General features: G+C 27.1%; 5 protein-coding genes across 15 annotated transcripts; 2 read left to right on the top strand and 3 right to left on the bottom strand.

Annotated features, from left to right (window-relative positions):
• Positions 1-781: 781 nt before the first annotated feature.
• On the top strand, positions 782-4,645 carry pygo (pygopus family PHD finger). Its single transcript, XM_031918704.2, has 5 exons — positions 782-1,088; positions 1,758-2,055; positions 2,132-3,151; positions 3,243-3,388; positions 3,473-4,645. The coding sequence occupies exons 2-5, from the start codon at positions 1,840-1,842 to the stop codon at positions 3,591-3,593; spliced, it is 1,503 nt and encodes a 500-aa protein (XP_031774564.1). The 5' UTR covers positions 782-1,088; positions 1,758-1,839; the 3' UTR covers positions 3,594-4,645.
• A 3,307-nt stretch (positions 4,646-7,952) lies between these two features.
• Positions 7,953-11,984, bottom strand: LOC100864852 (Tubulin tyrosine ligase-like 6B). 5 transcript variants are annotated; one of them, XM_086906803.1, is made up of 12 exons: positions 11,289-11,984; positions 11,145-11,226; positions 10,770-11,060; positions 10,515-10,671; positions 10,344-10,444; positions 10,150-10,278; positions 9,856-10,081; positions 9,543-9,724; positions 9,223-9,457; positions 8,983-9,141; positions 8,579-8,918; positions 7,953-8,497 (listed from the first exon to the last, which is right to left on the bottom strand). In XM_086906803.1, exons 1-12 carry the CDS (start codon positions 11,554-11,556, stop codon positions 8,493-8,495), a joined length of 2,175 nt encoding a protein of 724 aa, XP_086762929.1. In that variant the 5' UTR covers positions 11,557-11,984; the 3' UTR covers positions 7,953-8,492. The 5 variants fall into 5 exon arrangements, with proteins under 5 accessions (XP_086762929.1, XP_086762926.1, XP_086762928.1 ...); XM_086906800.1 differs by having other exon boundaries at positions 7,953-8,371; XM_086906802.1 differs by having other exon boundaries at positions 8,583-8,918.
• LOC147657823 (D-aspartate oxidase-like) lies at positions 11,493-14,507 on the bottom strand. Of its 4 annotated transcripts, none has more exons than XM_086906806.1 (8): positions 13,667-13,926; positions 13,257-13,469; positions 12,956-13,181; positions 12,818-12,885; positions 12,609-12,726; positions 12,417-12,518; positions 12,256-12,347; positions 11,493-11,628 (listed from the first exon to the last, which is right to left on the bottom strand). In XM_086906806.1, exons 1-8 carry the CDS (start codon positions 13,849-13,851, stop codon positions 11,577-11,579), a joined length of 1,056 nt encoding a protein of 351 aa, XP_086762932.1. In that variant the 5' UTR covers positions 13,852-13,926; the 3' UTR covers positions 11,493-11,576. The 4 variants fall into 4 exon arrangements, with proteins under 4 accessions (XP_086762932.1, XP_086762933.1, XP_086762935.1 ...); XM_086906807.1 differs by having other exon boundaries at positions 12,423-12,518; XM_086906809.1 differs by lacking the exon at positions 11,493-11,628 and adding an exon at positions 14,426-14,507 and having other exon boundaries at positions 12,186-12,347; positions 13,667-13,896.
• Positions 14,508-15,749: 1,242 nt separating this feature from the next.
• Positions 15,750-19,819, bottom strand: Ero1L (endoplasmic reticulum oxidoreductin-1-like protein). 2 transcript variants are annotated; one of them, XM_003696880.4, is made up of 9 exons: positions 19,645-19,819; positions 19,323-19,580; positions 18,941-19,144; positions 18,628-18,785; positions 18,346-18,531; positions 18,214-18,260; positions 17,788-18,136; positions 17,425-17,718; positions 15,750-17,309 (listed from the first exon to the last, which is right to left on the bottom strand). In XM_003696880.4, exons 2-9 carry the CDS (start codon positions 19,446-19,448, stop codon positions 17,258-17,260), a joined length of 1,416 nt encoding a protein of 471 aa, XP_003696928.1. In that variant the 5' UTR covers positions 19,449-19,580; positions 19,645-19,819; the 3' UTR covers positions 15,750-17,257. The 2 variants fall into 2 exon arrangements, with proteins under 2 accessions (XP_003696928.1, XP_086762931.1); XM_086906805.1 differs by having other exon boundaries at positions 19,323-19,576; positions 19,645-19,772.
• A 1,211-nt stretch (positions 19,820-21,030) lies between these two features.
• Positions 21,031-26,096, top strand: Cul5 (cullin 5). 3 transcript variants are annotated; one of them, XM_012491057.2, is made up of 11 exons: positions 21,031-21,083; positions 21,712-21,921; positions 22,004-22,183; positions 22,245-22,386; positions 22,466-22,780; positions 22,846-23,318; positions 23,403-23,666; positions 23,767-23,922; positions 24,157-24,437; positions 24,534-24,657; positions 24,799-26,096. In XM_012491057.2, the coding sequence occupies exons 1-11, from the start codon at positions 21,054-21,056 to the stop codon at positions 24,991-24,993; spliced, it is 2,370 nt and encodes a 789-aa protein (XP_012346511.1). In that variant the 5' UTR covers positions 21,031-21,053; the 3' UTR covers positions 24,994-26,096. The 3 variants fall into 3 exon arrangements, with proteins under 3 accessions (XP_012346511.1, XP_031774560.1, XP_012346512.1); XM_031918700.2 differs by lacking the exon at positions 21,031-21,083 and adding an exon at positions 21,263-21,329; XM_012491058.3 differs by lacking the exon at positions 21,031-21,083 and adding an exon at positions 21,263-21,349.
• The last annotated feature ends 107 nt before the right edge of the window (positions 26,097-26,203 follow it).

The raw sequence follows: 26,203 nt of genomic DNA, 5'->3' as shown, positions 1-26,203 counted from the left end.
ACTTTATCGAAATTTCGTGAAATATATTACGAGTAACTAGGAAGTAACTATCCGCAGTAGATATGCGCGCGCGCGAAATCCATTTTCCAGTTGTTAAACCTCGCTAACTTGCTAATGTAACTCAAATAATTAAAGTGACGTGTACAGGCTCTACTCTGAGGTTACAGGGGCAACTCTTGGATCTAATGCGAATGGAAGATATCTATAACGCGTGAAACTAGTAAGTGAAAGAGGGAGAGAGAGTGAGATCGGGAGGGGAGGGGAAAAGGAGAGACAAAGCGAAAGAGAACGAGAATTTCAGAAACACTGGTAATAGCACTGTCAAAATAACATATGTTTTGTAACATAATTCGTAACAAACTAAATTGTTCTATCTTGGGTAAACTTCTCATTTACGTACTTCTCATTTACATACTTCTATTGTCAAATTATTGGCTTGAATTGTGAACGTTTAGTTCAGAAATTAATCACATAAGCTTCTTCATTCTTCGTCGATTTTTTATATTATTGTATATTTAATATCATTGTAATCATATGAATATAATTTTTATAAATAATTTCAAGAAAGCAAACTATTTTTGATTCGTATATGTGATACGAACAACTATATATTGATTAATTTTTATTTACTTATAAAAACTAATATAATTTTTATAAATTAAATGAAAAGGAAATCATCGCGATAATATGAAGTTATCTTAATTGTTTCGATGTTACAGGAATGTAGTTGGTAACGCCATCTGTGGAATACATCGTGTAGCATTCTGTATGCGAACAATACAACTACAGGGACACGCGTAACGCAACAATGGCGACCTGAAACATTGGCGTGCGCTTCCTTGCTCCATATACTTTGTGACATCTCGCCACTGTTTACTGTATCTTTTCTTCATATTCGTGAATGTGAAATACATTCTTGCTATCGTAAAATATGTGACTAGTGAATTAGACAAACAAAAAACGAGAAATTGTGCGGAGCCAGCCGTTAAAGTTAGTTAGTCGTAGGACACAATTCAATGGTGTTGGTCTCTGCCGAAAAAACGGGAAAGCCATGTATACATACATATCCTGTAAACTATAATGTGCTGGTAAATATAGGAATTATTATTATTTCTTATATTTTATATTTACCTTAATCGCATATATTTTATATATTGTTGATAGTAATAAATGATATAGAAGTGTGTAGGTTAGGTTGATCTAAAGAAATTGACATCGGCAGATTTTATTTTGCTCTCTTTTAAAAATGTAATCTAATTTTTTTTTTTCATTATTTCTATTATTTTCGATGCATTCTCGTTCAATATTATTTATTAATTTATTTGAATGATAGTTAGTTAACTAGAAAATATTGAAATATTTCATATTTACACTAGTATACAAACTTCATTAATTTATAATTACATATGCATACATTTGAAAATTTAAGATAACAAATATAAAAATAATAAAGATAAATAGTAATAAAAATAAAATATATACATAATATATTTATAAACTACAAAATCATTTAATATAATTGATATATTTATAAGGATTAAATTTTATATATATATTTTATATATGCATAAATATTCCTTTCGTTACTTATAAATGATTTTGTTTTTCTATGGATTTATAAATTATTTAAATTTATTTTATTTAAATTTAAAAATCTTTTTAAGATATTAAAATAAAATATATTCTACATACAATTATTATATTTAAAGGTAATTAAACATTATAACAAAATATAATATTTTTTTTTTAAATCTTAGTGGAGAAATAGTGAATACTTACCATCAAAATTTATTGTGGTGCTGATACGGCATGTTGAAATAAGGGAAGCGAACGAGGGAAATGAGCCACAATATTGCAGGCATGCCACCCTTTGCAAGGATGCCTTTGGGGGGTATGGGTATGGGTGTGAATATGGGTCCTAGTGCCCCACATCCTGAATCTTCTGCTCACCCTCATCCTCCACCACCACCACCTACAGGTGCCAATCCAAAAAAGAAAAGACGTACAAATGCAAATGTTGCTCAACCACCTCCGCAACAACCTCCAACAGTACAGGTAATTTTTTATTAGTTTGTATCTATAATAATCAATTTTCATTCATTTATAACATATTTAAAATATATTTTTTTAGGATTTACTACCTCCACCTTTAACTGGTTATGGAGACACAATAGTAGCTAGTAATCCTTTTGATGACACACCACCGCAAACCACACAAACACCAATGATGCATGGTGGACCACCTCACATGCATCCTCATCACCCACATCATATGAGTGGGCCACCTATGAGAGGCATGAGCCCTTTAACTTCAATAGGTGGAATGAGTCCTATGATGCCACACAATATGGGAAGTATGAGTCCAATGGGAAATTCGCCCATGACAAATCACATGAATCATATGGGAGCAATGTCTCCCATGAATCATGCACCAATTGGTGGTATGAGTCCAATGAATAATATGGGTCCAAGTATGCCACCTGGCCCAATGAATACTATGAACAATCATATGAATATGAGTCACATGAGTAATTCTCAACTTAGTGGTCCACCCATGGGCAGTCCAATGAATAATATGAACAGTGGGCCAATGGGTAGTCCAATGAATAACATGGGACACAGTATGGGAAGTCCTATGGGTGGTCCATTAGGATCTCCTATGAATACAATGGGAGGATCGAATCATATGCCTAATGGGCCAATGAATATGAACAATATTAATAGCCATATACCGCCCAATAGTCCTCTAAATGGACCATCTATGAACAGCGTAAATAGTCCATTGGGACATAATGGATCTCAAACACATCCAAATCATATGGGTAATAATCTTAATAATTTAGGAAGGCCGATGAATGGACCTATGACTACCATAAGTTCAATGGTATCCAACAATTTAAATATGAGTGGTCCAAATCAAATAAATAATATGAATATGGGTGGACCACCAATGAATAATATGTCTAACATGAGTATCAATCATCATAATCAAATGAGTCATATGGGTGGTCCAATGGGTACAATGTCTAGTAATATAGGAGGCGGACCGCCAATGGGTCATCCTATTAATATGGGAGGTTCGATACCACCTCATGGTTTTCAAGGTCCACCGGGAATGGGACCAAAACCAATGCCAGTTTCTGCGGGAAAGGTAAATTATTTTATCTTCGTTTTGCGAAAATCTGTTACATTTCAATAAGTGATTTATTATTTTAAATATGTTTGTTATTTTAATATTGCAGATATATCCTCCAGATCAACCAATGGTATTTAATCCACAAAATCCTAATGCTCCACCTATTTATCCTTGTGGAGTGTGTCATAAAGAAGTACATGATAACGATCAAGCAATTCTTTGTGAATCAGGTTGCAATTTTTGGTTTCACAGGTTGGTATATAAAAAATTATATTCTCCTTTTTATTTAATATCATATGAAAAATATATATTTAATATAATAAAAATTTATTGTAGAGGATGTACAGGATTATCGGAAACTGCCTATCAATTATTAACTGCAGAAGTTTATGCAGAATGGGTGTGTGACAAGTGCTTACAATCGAAAAATATACCTTTGGTTAAATTTAAACCATAACACTTCTTAACTCGTCGTATATGCGACATACGAGTGACTCTTTGTTAGCGTTTACACCTTGTACACGCACACATGCGCGTGCAATTGCACACAAATAAACACATACGGTATACATTAATGCATGAGCGAAATCATGCATATAATATAAACATATGCTGTTTGTTAATATCTTAGCTTTAACTTGTTGAAACATTAGGGTATCACTATGAGTCATATTGGTGAATGAGATGGCAAAAACGGTATGTTCGAAAGTTGCATTACTTTTTAAGTATGTTTATAACAAGTAGATTCATCTGTTTAAAAAGTTATTTATCATTTAATTTTTAATGTTACAAGTCTATTTTCAATCGTCCTAATCACAGATATATACAAAATGAATGTAAAAAATATATTAATTTAAACAAAAAATTTTGTTAAATATTGTATAATCAATGATGAATTATTCAATTTCAAATTATATTTAATTCAAAATCAAAAAATAATTATACAGATTTTTTATACACAACTAAGTTGAATTATATTTTTATAAAATAGAAATAAAATTGTTCCGTTACAAGAAATAAATGATGTTTTATATAATAGTGATATCATATTGTATGTTTTATGTATTATGATTATATATATAAAACATCATTTAATTTTCTCTTCTAAAATCTTTTTCCATTTTCATTTTAAAGATATGTCGTAACTATATACTTCCGCTCAGTTGTGCAAAATATTTCTGCATACATATAAAGAATAAGAAAATATCCGTATACATGTTTTATGGACGATGAAAATTACTGAAATTTTATATTAATAAGAAATTGAACAAATACATACTTTGTTTATTTTATGTAGGTTTGGGTGAACGTTCCTGATAAACTGTAATTGTTATTCAAAAGTAATTAACAGTATATATTAACTTTATTAATAATTTCTAGTTATGTCATTGTCATTTATCATCAGGCTCGTTACGTTGATTAAGAAAATCCAAAGGATAAAAGTGGTACTTTTATAAAAAGTGAAGTTTGCACACTGTTTAAAAACAGAATAATACAAATTCCAAACAATGTTAATTTTTCTAATTAATGCGATTATAAATGTTCATATCTATCTTCGAATATCAGAACATCAGAGAATTCCTAAATCCATTTTTTTATATAATTAAAATATCATCGAAGTATTTTGAGTTTTCAAAAAACTTGTTTGATTAGAATATTGTATCAACATAACTAAATATCTCAAAATTGGTTCTTGTTCTTAAATATTACAAATGAAAATACAATTCTTGTATTGTTATATTGCAAATATTTTTGTATAAACCATGGTCAGTTATTTTATAATATATTTTCAAAATATATTAGAGTTTAAGAAATACTCAAAATGTAAATAGAACCAATACTAATGAAAAATTTTAACGTTATACATATAAGAAATATTTCTATATGTTTACAATAATCAATCAAAGATCTTTTTTCTCTTATCATTTATGTGATAAGAAAAAAAAAATTTTTTTATCAGAATTAAATATAATTTTTTACCATGATTTATGCAGAAAATTAATTCAACAAGTGTAAGTAACAAATTTTTTATTTTTATTTATAGTTTTTCATATATGTTGAAAAAGAAACGACAGAAATTCAAATTGGCTTTTTGCGTTTTCTTTGTACCATATTTAAAATAATATAATATAAATTTAAAAAAAAAATTTATTTTATATTTATTCATACAAAAATATAAACTTTAAAATCATAGGAAACATTTGATATTAATAAAAAGTAATTTGTATAAAGAAATATTGAAAAAATAAGAGGAACGAATTATTGTTACAAGGAAAGTATCTAAAATATATGATTCATTCATATGTTTAACAAATCTATCTTTTCTTGACGCAATAATTATAATTTAATAGCAAAATCAAATATGAATTAAACTCAAGATACTTCGTATATATGTCAAATAAAATCGTATATTTAGTTGCAATAATAAAATTTGTGCACATATTCACACAAATACACACATATTACATTCACTTCTTCTTCAAGTTAAGATTTATTGTTACATTTGCCACGGACTTTTGATGTCAGTATATTCAGGAAGAACTGAGTATTAATTATATCGACGTGAATGATCGAAGTGAAATGCAATGGAGAGAAAAAAAAAAAAAAAAAAAAAAAAAAAAAAAAAAAAAAAAGAATAATTCCGTCGGCAGCTAACCCAAAATTAAGTCTACGGATTGTATAGTTATATACATATATATATATATACATATACATACATATATGTATGTATAGATATATATACACATACACACACAAATATATATAAATATAGCTAATTATCATTTTACTGTTTGATGCCTGCATTATACGGAGGACTGATTTTTAAAATTTTAAATATATCAGATTGAATGGTTTTTCTGATACACGAAAAATTTTTTAATAATTATTCTTTTATTCAGTTTTCAAGTTTACTCTCCGTGTAATCCACGCTTTAATCTCATTTTATTGTAATCCTTTCTAACAAATATTATACATGAGTAACGTACACAGGATCCTATAACTACATAATGCTCATATTAGTATTACAACGAATAGAATACCATCTTCACATATCTTCTTTCTATATATTTTGTCATGTCGTGGAGGCCGAAGGGTCGTGGATCACGCTAAAGATCGTTAACGTTGCTTTTTTTTCTCTATTATGAAAAATTATATATGGGAATGCAGGGGATTAAGCGAATAACGAGAGAGAAAATGTTATTCAACGTGGGATGGGGAAACGGTGTGTAACCGGAAATGATACTAGATAATTGGAGGATCAAGGATAATGATTTTCTAGTACAAACGAATAAATCGTAATTTAAGTAACTACTAGTAGTGTCTATTTTCCAGAGATAATTTATATAAGTTATATCGTTTGCGAACGAAACCGTTATACGATCGTTATACGATCATCAAATACGATGCACGCCTAAAACATTATGTCTAAATGAAAAGAAAGAATCTTTGACTTATATTTAACGGTAGCTTAATCCCTGTATAATTTGTTAAAAACAAATGCATTTCATATGTGTCTGAATGTTTGTCTCATTATATTACCTTTAAGTTTGATCACCATAACCTTGTTTTTCAGCATTTTATTCTAACAAAAACAAAAAATGGAATATTTTCCCGAAGTTCTAAGCGTAACGATTTATAGATCAAAAATTTCAAATGTATATTTATCGCGCGATATACGATATTAGATAAGTGTCTGAATATATATGAATATAATATTCGATTTTTTTTATTATCTTTAAAATATTTGTAAAATTTTGGTGAATTTATCTTTCCATTCGTTTGTGTACATAGGTTATTTATATTCTTTCATCAAAAGTAAACATAGCAATGTTGAAAACGATACAAAATGAACGTATCAATTATGCGTGCCTCCAATTTATTGTATCAGATTTGTAAATATCTTTCTGTATCGTGTTAAGCAATCAAGAATACGTTGGATGCGTGTTGCATCATTTATTTTTGCTAGACACATGAAAAAGCGATAGAAAAAAAAAAAATTTTTTATTCCTTTCTTAAATAATTATTGTACATTTAAATTAACAATTTGAATATGATTTAATATGAGGAAAATCTCAGCGTTTCGAGACACGCGATTTAAATGCAATACTTTATTATTATTATTATTATTATTACGATTAATTCTACTATTTTATTATTTTTGTATCATTACTATCTTAGAGATCAATATTTGCCACTAATAATTGAATTTTTATTCATTTTAACGCTTTTGTATATTAAATAAGCGTTTAAGAAATGTATCACAATGAATCGGTTGTTGATTTTCAATGTGAAAATCAATTTTTTATTATAGGAAACAAATTGAAAACGGAAAACAATTTAAAAAAAGAACATTTTTCTTTTTTGTTTTAAACGTAAAATATGTAAATCAACAACAAATAATGGACAAAGAAATTTGTCCGTATCATTATGATCGAAAGGTATACGTATAAAATTTTTCATAGATGATTTTTTTTTCATGTAAATGTTGACATATATGTATACATACGTGTATATATAAATATATAAGTATATAGCTATATATGCATATATTTGTATATATACATAGTACATGTCAACAATAAAAATTATATTGCAGATATACATTACGTGTATATATATATATATATATTATTATTATTATTAATACTATAAAAGCGTGTGGCTATATTCGATTATCCGAAGCGTGTATATATTTATATGGCATTTTAAATAACAAATCCATATCATATTGATTTTTACATTATTATACTTGTGTGTATATATATATATGTATGTGTGTCTTGTGAAACATCATCCGTTCATTTAAAAACACAAGTAGTTCAAAGTGATAGTTTATTTTTTTAATTTAATGTATCAAAAATGTTTGATCTTATTATTTATAAAAATTGAGTATTTTTCCTTTTTTTTTTTCTTTTAATGAAATTTTTTAAAAAAAAGTAGTACAATTTAATATTATAAATTAACAGAATTGTTAGAAATTACTTGAAGTAGCAATCATGAAGTACAATTGTGTCATTAATGTAAATGTTCATTAAATCATAACGTATACTTATTATAATTTAACATAGACTTTTTGTCGTTTTTCGATTGTATGAAGGCGTACAATATTCGATAAAGTACGAGCGATGTGAGCTTTCGTAATTCGATCTTTCGAATTCAGATCATTTATCCAAAATTTCTTTGGTATCTTTGGTCGAATGTAAACCGGTTTTTCGTTACAAATTACCTTGAAATCTGTAAATCGAACGAATTTTTTTTTTTATTCGTTTTTCCAGAATTCAAACGTATACCTCATCTCGCATATAAAAATTTTTTGTTTTTTAAGTTCATGAATGCAAAATTATCATCCATCACTTTACCCTACAGAAAGTAAACAGGACACATTTACATAAGCATTAATATAAGAAACAATTAAATTTCATAGAACATTATCTACTTTACTTGCTTTCAGGCAAAATTGCGATGATTGATTTATCCATGGTTCATATCTTGTCTCTATTCCAGAAGAATGAATGTGACATTTGTGTCTGCAAATAGACGCACTTCTGCTTATATTATCTGTATACCCAAGTCTTCCGTACAATCCATATTTTTTCTCGTCGATAGCTCGTAATGTACCGTTCTTCTTCATTGCCATATATATTTGTTCCAACATTCCATAACTCTTAATCAAGAAATCCCGTTGTGCTAATGATGTGACACGTTCTCTTTCCTCAGATTCACAGATAATCTCTGGCTCGAACGAATGTGAAATATTATTTGGAATCGTCGACTTCTTTATCTGCAATATCGTTTAGATAAAATTTTCAGAGTGTTACAACAATTTCTTATTCTGAAACACTGACATTTACACAAGTATTCTTTTTCGATACATTCGCAGATTTACCCTTCTCTTGATCATTTGTTATTGTATTCTTCTGCGTCGCGTTTGAACTCTCTGAATGTAATTTCGAATCACTGCATTTACCAGAAATCTTCTTATTTTCTTGCTCCTTCATTTTCACCTGTAAATCGAATGAAAGTTTCTTGTAAATCAATAATCAATATTCGTTCATCAAATAAATTTTGTGAAAATGAAGAAACACCTCATTTTCTTCCTTTTGGATCCTCGATGCTTCTTCTCGAGCTCTTGATGCCGCAGTATCTTGATACACGGATATGTTAGTTTGTTTAAAAAATGGTTCGTATTTTTCACTATCGGAACATGGATAGATCCTACGAAAATTGCCCATGTGTTCGTCCTCCCATTTAAATTGTTTCTGGAGATAATCTTCCTCCAACTTTTCAGGTTTCGACGTTGTACCGATCGAGTCATTCGTACTATGTGAAATCAACGATTGAAATAATCCTTTTTGTAAGCTTCGTTTCATAACAGCTAAATTTAAATGTTTAATCGTTAACTCACTTGCTATCCTTAGAATTTATTCCCTGAAGCAACCTATCCCTAACTCGCTTTCTATCTTCTTCGATAATTTTTTTTTTGTCGCATTGTTGAAAATTCAGCATTTCAAACGTATTCATCAACAGACCCTCCTTTATATCCTTATCGATTTGTGCATCTGTATGAAAACTCGGTGAATGATTAACCTATAACATATTTATTTCCCCTCTCCCTAATAAATATACTTTGCCTACGTGTGCATATATACATATATATATATATATATATATATATATATATATATATATATTTTTTTTTTTTAGTGTACTATCGTTACCTCTAAGAGATATGGTTTTAGTTTCCAATCGAGTAACACATCGAAACCGAGTAATTCAAAACAAGCGTATGTTTTATCGTGTGTAGGAAAACATGTATGATAACTATGTTTCAGAATAGGATATGCCGCCAAAATCGTTTTTATAATGATTTCGTCGATCTTACGCCACATCTCATCCACATCAATGTCTTTCATTTTAAACCACTTATTCAGAGTCGATATTTTCCTATATTCAGAAGATTTCCGGTCATTCGAAAGAAAGTAAAAAACAAAATATCGTTTAAAAGGACTAACCTTTTACTACCGATTTCGTCGTCGATTACATACATTCGGCTGTGTTTATTCACGGCATAATTGGTCAAGTGCATAAAAACGTTGGATGTGTTGTGACCGGTAGGTTCCTTATATCTACTCGTGGCAAATCTGAAACGAAATATATTTTAAAATTACAATTAATAAGGAAAGATGTAAATAGATGTGATCATTACCTCGCAAGACCATCGTTGTACACATAAATTCTAAGAGGATCGCAGGAGGTGAGCAATGCGTAGATACGAAGATCGAATTTGTAACCGTCAACCAGGAAAGGCTACAGACAGGAATGATCTTCATTAAAAGAAGAGTATAAACAAACTGTTAAATTGAAAATACTCGCATACTCTGGCCACGTAAACTTGGCAAATCATGCGCTCGGTCGGTTTAACATCTCTCAAATTTTTTGTCAGGTAAATGCCACGTCCTTGACAGCCTGTATCAGGTTTAATGATGAAAGTTTTCGAGCGTCTTAATTTCGCATAGGCTATTGCTTCTCCGTGGCTAAACATTTTGATCGACGAATAATGCAAACATTTTTCTTCGTATCGAACAACAAGTAAATAAGGTTAAGTTTTGAAAAAGAAGACAAACGTTCTTACTCTGCAGGAAAACACCATGTTTTGGGGAAAAAGTTATAATCCTTTGGAAAAAGCTTCAACATGCGGTTCAAGTTTCGAGCTAATAAATCCTTTCTACAGATTTCCGTCATTCCGGGGAAATGATTAACCTTTTGATATCTTTTCATATCTTTCGCTCGTTCCACGCTCACGCTCAAATCTGTCCAGTAAAGATTCCAACTGCTATCTTCGGTAACTTCTTTCATTCCAAAACGAGCTGCCACTCGTCTCACCGCGTCGTATTTACAATTACTCGTACATATCGTCAAATATCTTTAATAATAAATAAACGATTAATAAATACGAGAGAAAAAGGAAAGAATATTATTCGCGATACCTTTAAAAGCAAAATCGTACCTTCGTTTTTTCTTTTTTTTCTTGACCGAAATTCCTTCCTTTCGTGACTCGACATCGTCGGTATCCACAAATGACAAATCACCTATAAAATTTTACAGGACACTGCGTGACACAAACACTATTGTCGACATCGAGATTAAATACCTTTCTCATCTTTTTTATCCGTTAAACATTTGGGTATAATTGGTTTTCGATCATTTTTATTCGAATCGGTAAATGAAATAATATTCAATGAAGTGTCAGATACAACCACGAGTTTCTTGCATCGGTTTCTGTATACAGTTTTACATGATCGCACTTCGGTACTTGAATCCGATTCACACGTGATCTCGCCACTCTTTTTTGTATCACCAATTTCGTTCTCGCGCACCACCATCAAAGGACGTTTGTTGTTGCGTTCGATGACGTTCATGACCGGTGTATCTCATTATTTTAAACGATCTCTCGTTGCATGGTATTAATTTGATTACAAATCAAATCAGATCTGCATTATACAAATGTGTGGCTCCGTCAATTTTATTTCGAATGTGAAATCGATTACTTAGATAAAGATTAAACTATAATAATATCTTTGGTGAGAAAGATGATTCGACTATGATCAATTTATTGGCGTACGAGAAACCGAAATTCGGTTCCATTTACAGAAATTCCCCTCCCAAAATTAATCTGTTTTACATATCGCTTCTCGCCTCAATTGTTTTTCCATTTCTCGAGGCAAGAAGACAGACTCGACGGAAATTTGATTTTATCCGAATCTCGTATTCTAATTTCAATTCAGTGTAAAAATAGTCTGAAAGTTTTTAAGCAAATATCCATGCGACGACGCAGGTTAATCGATGTTACTGCGGTTCAGTTCACGCAAAACCTAGCTCGAGAATTGCTTCATTACTTTAATTACGGCGCAATATAACTGCATAGAATTCGTATACTAATAAAAAGAAGTCATATGTATATATGACTATATATATATAACGATGAATGTGTCAATCATAAATAAAATTTCGTTATGCGGTAAAAACATGTAAAAAAAACTATGACATATTTGGTAAAAAAATTTTGTTATTCTCTATTGCTTATCTCTCTTTAAGATTTTTACAGATTTGATTTCAACCTTGTCATATCCTTTATAATCTTCACAATGTTTAAAGCACATCCCCAACTCAACGTCACACCGCTTCCTCCGTGTCCATAATTATGAATTATCTGTAAATGAATTAAATGAATTTCAATTAATCGAAAACTTTACAATCGATATTCGTACAAATTCGATACCGTAACTTGTCTCCCGTTGGAAGAACGGCAAACTTCAGTCTCGACGCGAACTTCGCATCTTCCAGGTCTAAGACCAACCCAATCTTTTGTTACTTTCGCATTCTTTGAATAATATAAATATTATTATTATATAACTAATTATTATTACGCATCGTCAAAGTTCAAGAATATAAATTTAATCAAATTATATACTTTGAGAGCGGGTAAAATTCGACAACATCCGTTACGAATAAATTCGAAATCCTCTTTCCGCGGAGTGCAATCCAAATCATTTTCTTGATGCGTACCGCCCAATACTACGTTATCGATACTTTCAAAAAAAAGACATATAAAAATAAATAAATAAATAAAAAATAATAATTTTTAATAATTAATTCAAGATTCATTCGTGATTCGTTTACTTCGGTATTATATAATTTCCATGATCATTTTCTTCCAAATATCCATGCATTATCCAGGATGCTGTCACCTTAAATGACAAGATTTATTTGACAAATTATAACACCGCGGTATCTCACTCTCAGCAATTTGCTACCAACCTTAGCAACTTGACCTCTGATGGACGTAACGGTATTATCGCCCACGAGTTCACGTGCACCAAAACCGCTGCAATTTATTATCAAATCGTATCCATTATCGATCAATTCGTATAGCGTACGTATCTTTCTTTTTCGAACTTCTCCGCCCGCTTCGAGAAATCGTTTCGTTAACCAAGGCAGCATACGAACAGGCTCGCAAGTATACGTCAAGAACATCCACGCGTGTCTACAAATTGATAACTCGAATCAGTTGTTTACCAAGCGAACGAAATGTTATAAATCAATTTCATTAACACTGTACTTATAATTGGCGTTGCACTCGGAATTCAATTCTTTCAGTTCGTTCGAATTCAGTTTGTGCGCACCGTATACCAATTTGGTCCAGCTCGTATCGGGAAATCCATCAGGATTGTTGGTGACGCGATATATTGGTAGCAAGGAAAGCCCGATATCGGATGCCAAGCCCGCTTTCCAAAATTTTTCCAACAATCGATGCGTAATTCCGCCCCATTGTCTATCAGCAGGTACATTCGTAATTACAAAATTAAATCTAATCTTAATAACTCTGATAACAACGTTTCTCCTTCGATTTTCGAACTCGAACGCGTTGTTGTTTTCATGCATAACGTAATTACTTACATGCGTAACTTCGTTGCTCTACAACTATATAGGAAATATCTGACGTCAGAGAAATGCGTGTTAAATACTTACGATATTTTATTATAAGGAGTGATCCCGAGAAGATAAGGAGTCCAAAGACCGGCGCTTCCGTCGCCAGTGGTATTTGGTGAAAATTTGTCCGCAAATATATCCACCTCGAATTGTGGGAATACGCTTTTCACCGCAAACGCACTTGTTACGCCAATCACACCGGCGCCTACCACTGCCACCCGCATATTTTGAAGATAAATCTAATTAACGCGGCGAGTATCGAAACGCGACTGCGTCGAGACAACGTTCGTTTAAAATATAAAAATATAAAATATCGAATCACTTAAACGATAACCCATTACGATATATTTGTATTCATAAGTCGCGATATTTAATTGTTGTTCAACACTCGAAACGTTTTTTCAAGATTAGAAATTAAAAAAAAATCGATTAATTATCCGCGCAAATTAAAATCACTAAAAAATAATAATCATAAAATAGTGCATAAAACTCAACTATTGCGCTAAATTTTTCATCTCCCTTAAAGTTAAATGACGTGTTCAAGGATCACAAAAGTGAGTGGAAAAGTGTTACACGCCCGAAAAATTGTACGATTTTTATATATATATATATATATAATATTATATATTATATATATAAATATATATATATATATATATATTCGAAGATTACGATGAACTTACGATACCACATATTCTTAGCATAATGCCCCTGCACGGCTCGGCAATATTATGCTAGAATATGGGAATCGCGGAAGTCAGCGCGCGAAAACTTTATGGTGATTGTGAAAAAAATTACCATGTCGAGATCCAAGCGATGTTCGTTTCGCGCCGCACCAACGATAAACGGAGCATAATACTTTAAATTTCGCGTCTCAAAGGTCTTATACTCTGCTTACCGATAGCACGACACACATTTTTCACAGATATGAATGTTTCCTTCTATATATATCCCTCGAAGTCGAAGAAACACCGAAGCGAACTAACTTATTTACCTTTTACAATCGGGGAAGATGAATCACGTGACATTCAACGTTCAAAGCGTAAAAAGAAAATTTTTGAAGTGGACGTTTTGACGTACGTTCCATCGACTAAACCCCGTACGCTTATCCACTACCTCCCACAAGACGGCTAACCGAAGTGCCTGATGACAGTTCATGGTACGGAGTATTTGTTTACATCACATATGAATACCCTAGACATAATATAGCCCGGAAATGCGATAAAGGGTGTAAATGATAGGATAGAAGGCACAACGCATTAGAAGCCAGAACTGTTCCTCGTTATATGTTCCTTCTTTATTCACGCTTATACCCTTTACTAATTCGAGAAATTAATTAACAATGTATCCGAAAAATTTGTAAATGTATATTATGTCACGTTTATGTCACGCGACTTTATACAATTCTTTCTTCGATGCAATTTTTTCTCTCTTTTAAATATGTTTTTTTTTTTTTTTTTTTTTTTTTTAATTAAAACTTATTGAAACTTTCGTGAAATTTTTAAAAAGATTTTAAATAATTAACGTTATAAATTAAATGTCGTAATTATGACATGCAACTTATCTTAATATTGAATTGATGATCGTGATTCAAAAATACACAATTTTATGAATGTTTCTTGTTCCAACGCGAGCGTGATAATAATTGAAGATGGAAATTTAATTGATTTTGCTGAATTATTAGAATATGTATGTGCTATTGCAAAACACCTGACTCGTTCACCAAGATCGTTACCAGGGTGGCCGAGGATTTTTCTTGACTGCGTTTGCGATGCGTTCGATGGGTTCGGATAACGGACACCTAAGCGTCTGTTATCCGAGAAGATTATCGACACGATGCGTTAATATTACATCGTACTTTGCGTACCAATGTTCGCTCGAAGCTTAAAAATAACTTAACCATTGATATGATTCTTATGATTAAAATGAAAAGAAATGATAAATTATAGAAGAATGTTCGGTAAAGTTAGAAAATGATTGATTAAAAAAAGCAATGCAGAAATAAGTAATTAAAAACTGATGATAAGAAGAAAAATCGAAGGGAAAGATTTATTCATTATTTGCATGCAGAAACATTATGATTGAATGGAATGTTTGATAAAAGGGATAAAAATAATTTATGTTTGCATTCAAAAACATAATATCGATAATATTTGAATTCATTACATTCATACATTATATTTGAAACCCGTTACCTTTTATAATCATAGATATAAGCAGATTACATAAAAATGTTCAAATTATAAATAAAATAATAAGAATTATATTAATTCATGTTCACACGTAAAATATATATATTTTTTTTAACGGTGTAGTTAAATTTGTATTACAATTTTTATATAATATAATGAAATTTCACACTCTTCTTATAATATATGATTTATTTAGAGTCATATAATTAGTTAATAAGAAATTTTTTTTATTCGATACATTTTTATAATATACAACTTAATGTGATTTTAATATGGTTTCAAAAAACTGAATAATAAATTTATCTAAATAAGTCATATAAATTCTGTATATCTAATTATCAATATTTTCAAGATTATTTTAAAGTTTTTGAAATATATGTATATTGTTTTTTTATATATATATATATTTAATTAAGAAATTAAAATAAATATTACTATTTTTATAATATGGAAATAGTACCAATAATAATTAGATAATGTACCAATAATAAATTAGATTTACGCATATATAATAATATTGTACAAATTATTATGAATTATTATGAATACATAGAAATATAATAAGTACACTGGTGTTTTCTCTTTGTATGTAAATTTGTCGGAAAATAATATGAAACTTTGCCACTTTCATTATAGCAATATTATAAAAACATAGAATATAAGATTTTTTAAAAAATGTATACGTTATTATATAAAATTGGTTCATCTCGATTTTTGTAATGCATATTGAACATAACACATTATATTCTATCTTTTTTTATAATAATTTTAGTAATCAACATTATTTATGAATAGAACAATGTAATTGTAATTTTAATTTACATTAATAATAATTTTCAGTAAAAGAGAAGTAAATTTAAAGAAACAAGTTATAACTTTGACTTGATATATTTATATGTATATATGTATATATACGTATATATATATATAAAATATGTATATATATAAATATATATATCTTTAAAAAAAATTTTAACATTCGTTGAATAAAAATTAGTTTTTTAAAAACTGAATAGGCTATATACTTTTCAGAACTGGTAGAAGACTCTTCTCTAAAGACAAAATATTTATCACAGATAGAGTTGAAGTTATCAATAAAATCGCAATAAAATAAGATAATATAATGATATAAGAATTGACATTATTTTTTATTAATTCGATCAATATTATATATTACTGGGTTATAATTTTTACTAATATCAAATTAATTCTTATCTTAAATAAAAAATATATAAAAGATTATATATTAAACTTAATAACTTTTATTGCGACTTTATGCCGTATTTTAAATATGAATATAATATTTTTTAGCAATTTGTAACTGATATAGATCCATTATTTTATAAACTTACTATATAATCAAAGGTTATATAAATCGATTTGTGTGATGTATTTTACTAGAGTGAGTTAATTATATAATATATTAATCAATATTTTGCTATCTTATCATTTGTCTAAATTTATGCAATTCAAAGATACTTTCTGATAATCTGCAAAATTTTTAAATAATTATATTTTCGATTAATAATTTTTCTCGTCATTTTTATAAAATATTTTATTATATTTTACAAAATAATTAAAATTATTAATTTTTTTAATGCTTACCTTCCAAAAGCATTTATAAGTGCAACAATTTCACTTCTTTCTAAAAAAAATTTCCTTCTATTAAAATTATTTAAAGTTGATTCCCATCTATCAAACTTCCCTGAGAAGAGAATTTTTAATGCTGTACCCAAACCATGTATTTGAAGTTTTCCCCATAATTTACATTTATCGCAACCTACACAATCCATAATACGAGAAATATTTCTAAAATGTTGTTTAAATTGATCTTTTAATAACAGGGCTTCAGATCCGCCAGTAAACATGACGCTTTCATTAAAGTGATCGGGAAATGACCTAAAATATATCTATATTAGACATACAATCTATAAACATTTTATTTATTAGTTATAAAATTAATCTTACTTAATAATATTTAAAATATCATTTATTGCCAAACGAGTATCTTTATCTTGTGCTTTATTACCAGTATAATATTCTTCCCTTTCTAAATATGGTGCAGCTTTAGCCAAAGCTCTTAACTCTAATAAATAAGTAAAGTATAAATTTTTTAACCAATTTGGACCTTCACCTCCTGTTTCTTCTGGTGAAAATCTTTTCTGAAATTCTTGTAAATTAGGGCCCCATTGGCCACCAGGTACTATCCCTAAATTGTCTTTTGATGATAACAAATATTTTGAACACAAATGAATGTTAATACTAGCATGAAGTCCTGATATAACACGATAAAAAACTCTCTTTTCCAAACACATCCCTGCAATAATAGATTAAAATGAATTTATAATATAATATCCAATAATTAGAAATATTTTATTAATTTAAATTACGTACCATTTATTTTTGAAGATTGAATAAAATTATGTGGTGAATTTTCAGGTCTGTAATTAAATATATATATATGAAAGAAAACATATATTTCACAATATATTCATTTCATTTTCAATCATTGAAAAGAATACATACCTAAAACAATTTTCCATATAAATATTTTTCCATATTCTATGTGCACTAGGACCTTTATAACCTGTGTATCTTTCAGGATTTAATAAAAGATCCACATACTCTCCAGGACTTGACTCTTTTACACAAAAATTATCTTGAGCATCATCATATTGCTGCCACAATTCAAAATCCTTGTAGTTCTCTGAACTAACAAAAAATATATAAAAATAAATTTGAAATTACATTAAATATTATATATTTATTTAATTAAGATTTGTTATAAATCTATAAATCTTTTTTTACCTAATTGTTGTATTTAAATAACCAAGTTCTTTATTATGATCTTTCGCACTATATAAACAATCATCATATTGTGCTTTGATTTTGTATTTATCCATAGGATTTTCATTGAAATGAATATTTCTCAATATATCCCCTTTTAAACCATCTGGAATATCTTCCTACAAACATAAAGATATATATAAATTTTAACAATTTAAATTTTAATAATATTATATTATATATATATATATATATTAATCGTACATATTATCATATAAATGTACAATATTATAATATTTTCAAATAATATTTTTCAAATTAACATATTACTTACATCTTGACAAGGTTGTACATGACAATATCTTATAGCACATTTACTATCATCAGTCCAAAAAGGACATTCATGGTTTAAATTTACTTTATAAAAACGAAAATAATCTTTGACTAGAAGACTCTGAACTCTTGGGTAAATTTTCATATTATTAAAATAATCCACTGTATCCACATTGCAACTACAATCATCTATTGACCCTTTCAACTAAATTTTTATAAATATATTTTAATTTATTTAAAAATATAAAAACAATATTAAATTATATAATGTTAATGTATATATTGCATACACATAGTTAATAATGACAGATGTCATATTCTTGTAGGTTATGTATATTTTTTATGAAAAAATTTGAATAACGAGAAAACAATAAAAATAATACCTTACAGAAACATTGATCATTCTTTTCATTGTTTGTATTAAAATAATTAGAATGTACAATAGAAGGTGAAAACACAGTAAATAGTATCAATACTCCAAACATATTTTCATTGGCTTCAATCTTCATGATTAAGTTCACTGGTATACTTTTCAATTACGTTTTGAAATTGATAATAAAATAATACCGCGCGCCCCCGCGATATTTTTCCACTTTTTATAACATCGACTAGTCTACGTGCTACCAATAACGTAAATCTTTCTGTCAAAAGCAAACATTATTGATACTTTCATCATATTGTTTAATGTTCTACTAATATACATACATTTACTTATACTTAGAAATATTCTTTTTTATAATTATATATTTAAATAAAGATAACACATATTTCAAATAATTAAAATATTTTATTTTACTTATAATGATTAATCTTAACGACGTGACTGAAATCACACTACACTGTGTATTGTGTATATGCATATATGTGTATCTAGATACCTATTTACTTATATTAGTCCCCTCTTTTCATTTAATTATATTATGCTTCCACGTGTACTTACAACATTTGTTACTGATTCTAAATAACAATGATAAAATACAACATTTAATAAATTAAATTTTAATAATTAATTATTGAAAAAGAATTTATTTTTTTTAATTATTTTATATTAGATTATATATACTTATAATCTATCTTATAATCTACATAATAAAATTATGTATATTTATATATTATATGTGTATATCTAAAAATATTGTATATTAATATTAAATTGTTACATTTATTTATTAAATAGTATAATAAATTTAATATGTATAAAAAAAAATTTAATAAAATAAAAAATTTTTAATTTTTTCCCTTTTCATGTAATCTTTCTAATATAATTGTAATTTCATAATAAAGAATTTAAATATTATAATGAAATTATAACGAAAATTTTTTTGAATTATGAAATCTAATTAAAAAATTATATATATATATATAAACGTAATATAATATTAATTAATAGTCCAATAAAAAAAATCAAAATTAAAAATATTATATATTTATATATATGTGTATATATAACTAAATATTAATATTGAATATATTTCTAATAATAATAAATTAGTCTAAAAATTCAATTTTAATATACATAATATTATACAATAACAGATTAAATAAACAATGGATTGTATGAATTGTAAGATATATAAATTTGTGTATAATTGTGTAAAATTTAAATAAGATTTATTTTTACTCACATTTTACACTGATTCTAAAATAATTTTTAAATTTCTATAAGTATTATCTTGAAATGATTTTATATTTTAACATATATACACATTATTTTTTGATATATACACATAATTTTTTAATATAATACAGTAATCAATATAATAAAATATTGAAAACAATAAATTATAATAAAAATATTAAAATAAGATTTATTATTTATTTAAAATTTCTTGACAAAAGTATAAAAATTGAATTACAAGATTTAAAAAATAAAATTTTATAAAAAGAATATATATATTAAAACAATATTTACATAAGATAAAAGAATATAAATTTAATATATCATTGATAATTCTTTCTTTATAATATACACGCATATGTAATATGTACATAAGAAATTTATTTTAATTTTGAAATTTTATAAAACTAATAAAATTAATGTTCAAATGAATTATAATTAATCAGTTCACAGTACTATTTGTATTCATTGGCGTAGACGCATTGTGGTATAGGACATGTCAAAACTTTATGCGAAGGTGCCGATGGTTAGTTGTCATTAAATAATGATATTTATATTTAAAATTTATTTACATTAAAGAATAGATTTGAAAATGATTTTTTAAATTTTCTAAATTTAAAAGATTTTTTATTATATTGTTTTATTTTCAATAATTATATATAAATTCTTATATGTGTATATATATGTGTATATATATATATATATATATATATATAACATATACATCTAACCTACAATGTTTGAATTGTCAAAGAACATTTTGAAATTTACCGTACATAAATATCTAAAAGAGTATTATATTAAAAATATTTAAAAATACTTATATAATATAATTATTATTTTCATTTACTAATAATTAATTTATATATTATCATAATCTTCAATAATTAAATATTAATTTTTTGTTTTTATAATAATTATATTTCTTTTTAACTAAAATCATGAATTATTAGATAATAAAAATATTTTTATTGACATTTTATTATACATTGACAATATAAATAGAATAAGTATATTAAAAGAATTTATTACTTTAAAAATTTATAAAAAAATAATATAATATAATTAATACTGATATAATATTGTTAATATTAACTTTGATACTTAAATATAAAAGTTTAATTAATTAATCTTTTTCTGAATTATATATTTAGGATAAAAGTCAGTTTACGTTTGAAGATAAATGGCCATGTATGCGACCAACTATTTTAAAATTACTCAAACAAGAAACTGTTACTCAAGCAGAGTGGCAAGATTTATTCTTTTCTGTTCATGCAGTATGTGTATGGAATGACAAAGGTGCTCTTAAATTATTAGATGCACTTAAAGAAGATATAATGGATTTTATAAAACAAGCTCAGCAGGTATATATTATTCTATATATTTCTAAATAAAAAGATATATATTGTTATTAATAAAAAAATTATTATTTTATATACTTTATAGAGAGTTTTAGCACACCAAGAAGAACAAGCCTTATTAAAAGCATATATAGCTGAATGGAGAAAATTTTTTGCACAGTGTAATTATTTACCAACACCATTTAGACAATTAGAAACATCTCTTGCTGGAAAAGCACCATCTAGTGTTCAGAAAAAAAGTCAACCTGATGATATTGTTAGAAAAGTAAGAATTTCTTTTTTAGTTTCTCAATGTATAATTCTATAATTTTTTATTTTTATTATAGCTGATGTTGGATAGTTGGAATCAAAGTATATTTGGAGAAATAAAACAAAAACTTCAAGATTCAGCTATGCGACTTGTTCGTGCTGAAAGAAATGGTGAAGCATTTGATTCACAGTTAGTTATTGGCGTTAGAGAATCTTATGGTAATAAATTTTTTTTTATCATGTAAGCTCTTTCAATGTACACATTATAATTTTAAAATTGTATTTAATTAAATTGCAGTAAATTTATGTTCAAATGCAACAGATAAGCTTCAAATTTATAGAGAAAATTTTGAAGCAGCATATATAGAAGCAACAGAAGCTTTTTATTGGGTTAAAGCTCCTGAACAGTTATCATTACATGGTGTAGAAAATTATATGCGTTATGCAGATGCAAAATTACAAGAAGAAGAACTTCGTGCCCAAAAATATTTAGAACCAAACAGTGCTAGTGTACAACTTTTAACTGATTGTTGTGTACGTGTTTTAGTGGCAACTTTTAAGCCAGCTATATTAGCAGAATGTCCAAGAATGATTCAACATCGTCAAACAGATAGTAAGTATAATAATTACAATATTTTGATTTCTAAAATAATAATGTAATATAAATTTTAATTATAGAACTTAGGTTAATGCTAAAACTAATGGATAGAGTTCCTGAAGGAGTTGGTCCAATGTTAAGAAATTTAGAGGAACATATAGCAAGTGCAGGTTTAGCTGATATGATGGCAGCTGTGGATGTTATTACTCAAGATTCTGAAAAATATGTCGAAAGATTATTGGATCTTTTTCGTCGATTTTCAATTCTTGTTAAAGAAGCATTTGATGATGATCCTCGATTTCTAACTGCTCGAGATAAAGCTTATAAACTTGTTGTAAATGATGCAACAGTATTCAGGTTAGAATTACCTGCACGTCAATGTTCTGGTATTGGTACAACTATTTTGAATAACAAACCTAATAATAATAATAATGGACAGCCAGAGTCAAAATGTCCAGAACTTCTAGCTAACTATTGTGATATGTTACTTAGAAAAACACCACTCAGTAAAAAATTGACTTCTGATGAAATTGAAAGCAAGTTAAAAGATGTGGTATGTATTGTGATATATATTGTTGTGCTTATAATATTTAATATTATTTTATGTCATACTTATTTTATGTTGATTTCTTTTTAGTTATTAGTGTTAAAATATGTTCAGAATAAAGATGTGTTTATGCGCTATCATAAAGCTCATTTAACAAGGCGCTTAATATTAGATACATCTGCTGATTCTGAAAAAGAAGAAAATATGGTAGAATGGCTCCGTGAGGTTGGAATGCCTGCTGATTATGTTAACAAATTAGCTCGAATGTTTCAAGATATTAAAGTGTCACAAGATCTTAATCAACAATTTAAGGAACAATGTAGAGCTGCTATTGCAGATAGTATTAATATTAAGGTATTTGTTAAAATTTTATAATAATATTTTATTATATATTCATATATTGTTCATATACTGTTAAATATATTGAAATGTGTATTAATATTATCTATCATAGATACTAAATGCAGGTGCATGGGCCAGAGGTAGTGAACGCGTCACTGTAAGTTTACCGTTGCAATTAGAAGATTATATTCCTGAAGTAGAAGAATTTTATAAAAAAAAACACAGTGGAAGAAAATTACAGTGGTATCATCATATGTCAAATGGCACGGTAAGAAAGAAAAATCTTGTCAAAGAGTATTAAAAAGGGTTTTATTTTAAAAATTATTATAAATTAATTAAAATTCTTTATCCACATTAAGAAAATATATATATGTTTAAAACAGAACATCATAAGTTTTTCTGATGCAGTAAACGTGGGTATAGAGTAGAACTTTTCAAAAAATTCAATATCTCGGTTCTAATTTTCAGCTTCACCTTGCAACCAATTTGGATGGTGTTCCAGATAACATTTTCTAACCAAGTGGGACGCTTCGATGTGGATGTAACAACATTTCAAATGGCAGTTTTGTTTGCTTGGAATCAACGACCGTTTGAAAAAATATCATATGAAAATTTACGATTGGCTACGGAACTTCCAGATCCTGAACTAAGACGAACATTATGGTCGTTGTGTGCTTTTCCGAAACTTAAACGTCAACTTCTTTTAGTTGAACCACATGCACATAGTCCCAAAGATTTTGCAAATGATACAAGATTTTGGGTTAATCAAGAATTTGCTATTGTGTTAGTAATATTTCTTTTTCATATAAATTATTTATTATATAAATTAATTAAATTTGATTTGATCTAGAATAATTAATATTTTTCTTTAATTCTTAGAAAAAATGGTAAACTGCAAAAACGAGGTAAAATTAATTTAATAGGTAGACTTCAATTATCAACTGAGCGGAGTAAAGAAGAAGACAACCAATCTATTGTACAACTTAGAATATTAAGAGTTCAGGTAATATTCTTTATATTGTAAGAATTATTGTAATATTATAAATAATTAAATTATAATAATTTATAAATAATTAAAAAATCTTTATAAATAATTCTTATCTCTAATAAGTAAAAATTATAATATAAACGTATTTTTTAACAGGAAGCAATTATCAAGATTTTAAAGATGCGTAAAAAAATTAGTAATGCACAGTTACAAACTGAATTAGTTGACATATTAAAAAATATGTTTTTACCGAGTAAAAAGATGATAAAAGAACAAATTGAATGGCTTATTGAGCATAAATATATACGTAGACACGATGATGACATTAATACTTTTGTGTACATGGCATAGATCAGGATTATACATATAATATTGTTCAGATTCTCATGATTAATATTATATTTTTATAAACATTCAGTTCTTGTTTACCAAGTATATGCTCAAAAATCCTAATATAATAAAAAGATATTAATGTTGTTTGTAATATATTCACAAAAAACATTTTTTGAAACAAATAGTACTGTCATACAGAGTCATATCGTTCATAAATTAAATAATATTATATTGTCTTCGACCATAGGAATGTGCATTGTTAAGTAGGTATATCTATTAAATTTTCAAAAATTAAAGTTTTTTTTAAAAAAAAAAAAGTTAATTTGAACATATCTATGGAAAAAAATGTTTGTTTTAAAATCTATTCATTATATTATATTTCCATTATTTTTTGTCTTTTATTTTTAGTGTCATTGCTATTTCATTAATAACTTTATCTTTGATTTTATTTTTATTATTTTGTTTTATATTTAATATAATCTGACAATTTTATTCTATTTTAGAATAAAATAAGTTATTTATAAAATAATTATAAATCCTATAAATTTGTCACAAATTAGTTTATTTGGAGAGAAAATGTTATAGATGGTATGTACACATATGTACATTATACATTTTAATACATGTTTAAGCATAATTGCATGAATATGTTTATTTATTGTGTAATTGTTTAAGTGTACATATTTTCTAAACATAATTATTTTCATTAATTTGTTTAAAGACAGATAAAAGCACTAAATTATAGAATTTTTTTCTAGAGTTTTATGATACTTCTATATTTTGTTTTTATTAAATACATAGCAATTTTTTTAAATCAAATACAATTTTCAAATTACAAAAGTTAAAATAAATTAATTCATATGAAAAAAAAATATATAAAAAATGGCCTACACCGTTACATGTAAATGTAAGGATATAAAATTTTAATTTTTTTATATTTTAATAATAAAATCTTATATCATATCTGTACCTAAAAAATTTTACAATTATATTGTGAATGATAAAATCTTAACTTAATATTACTGATAACATTGATGTGTATAAAGCTTTTATATTATTTCAATATGCGATCAACTGTAAAAGTGAACAATTTCGAAATTAAAAAATAAGATTTTTTTATATTTTTTGATGTATTTTATTACATTTTTCCCAAAAATATTATTTTTATAAATAAATCATTTTCTAAAATTATTTTAAAATAATAATTAAAATAAATTATATAATTAAT

The sequence above is a fragment of the Apis florea genome, unplaced genomic scaffold (genome assembly GCF_048593485.1).
Source record: "Apis florea isolate Af1SG1 unplaced genomic scaffold, ASM4859348v1 contig_2495_pilon, whole genome shotgun sequence".
Classification (NCBI taxonomy): Eukaryota; Metazoa; Arthropoda; class Insecta; order Hymenoptera; family Apidae; genus Apis; species Apis florea.
Note: the sequence above shows the minus strand (reverse complement) of the source record. Positions and strands in the feature narration are given on the sequence as shown.

Bases quoted from the DNA above. Each gene is read 5' to 3' on its own strand.
- pygo (XM_031918704.2), top strand. From the start codon at position 1,840: ATGAGCCACAATATTGCAGGCATGCCACCCTTTGCAAGGATGCCTTTG. The intron at 2,056-2,131 runs GTAATTTTTTAT...ATATTTTTTTAG, and splicing joins AACAACCTCCAACAGTACAG to GATTTACTACCTCCACCTTT. The intron at 3,389-3,472 runs GTTGGTATATAA...AATTTATTGTAG, and splicing joins TGCAATTTTTGGTTTCACAG to AGGATGTACAGGATTATCGG.
- Ero1L (XM_003696880.4), bottom strand. From the start codon at position 19,448: ATGAAGATTGAAGCCAATGAAAATATGTTTGGAGTATTGATACTATTT. The intron at 18,261-18,345 runs GTATGTATTCTT...ATTTAATTACAG, and splicing joins TATATGGAAAATTGTTTTAG to ACCTGAAAATTCACCACATA. The intron at 17,719-17,787 runs GTAAGATTAATT...GATATATTTTAG, and splicing joins GATATTTTAAATATTATTAA to GTCATTTCCCGATCACTTTA.
- LOC147657823 (XM_086906806.1), bottom strand. From the start codon at position 13,851: ATGCGGGTGGCAGTGGTAGGCGCCGGTGTGATTGGCGTAACAAGTGCG. The intron at 12,886-12,955 runs GTTGGTAGCAAA...TTGTCATTTAAG, and splicing joins TCAGAGGTCAAGTTGCTAAG to GTGACAGCATCCTGGATAAT. The intron at 11,629-12,255 runs GTTGAAATCAAA...TGTATAATGCAG, and splicing joins ATTATAAAGGATATGACAAG to ATCTGATTTGATTTGTAATC.
- LOC100864852 (XM_086906800.1), bottom strand. From the start codon at position 11,556: ATGAACGTCATCGAACGCAACAACAAACGTCCTTTGATGGTGGTGCGC. The intron at 11,227-11,288 runs GTATTTAATCTC...AAAATTTTATAG, and splicing joins GGATAAAAAAGATGAGAAAG to GTGATTTGTCATTTGTGGAT. The intron at 9,142-9,222 runs GTGTTTCTTCAT...TTCGATTTACAG, and splicing joins TCCAAAAGGAAGAAAATGAG to GTGAAAATGAAGGAGCAAGA.
- Cul5 (XM_031918700.2), top strand. From the start codon at position 21,294: ATGTTTGAATTGTCAAAGAACATTTTGAAATTTACC. The intron at 23,667-23,766 runs GTATTTGTTAAA...TATCTATCATAG, and splicing joins CAGATAGTATTAATATTAAG to ATACTAAATGCAGGTGCATG. The intron at 24,658-24,798 runs GTAATATTCTTT...ATTTTTTAACAG, and splicing joins TTAGAATATTAAGAGTTCAG to GAAGCAATTATCAAGATTTT.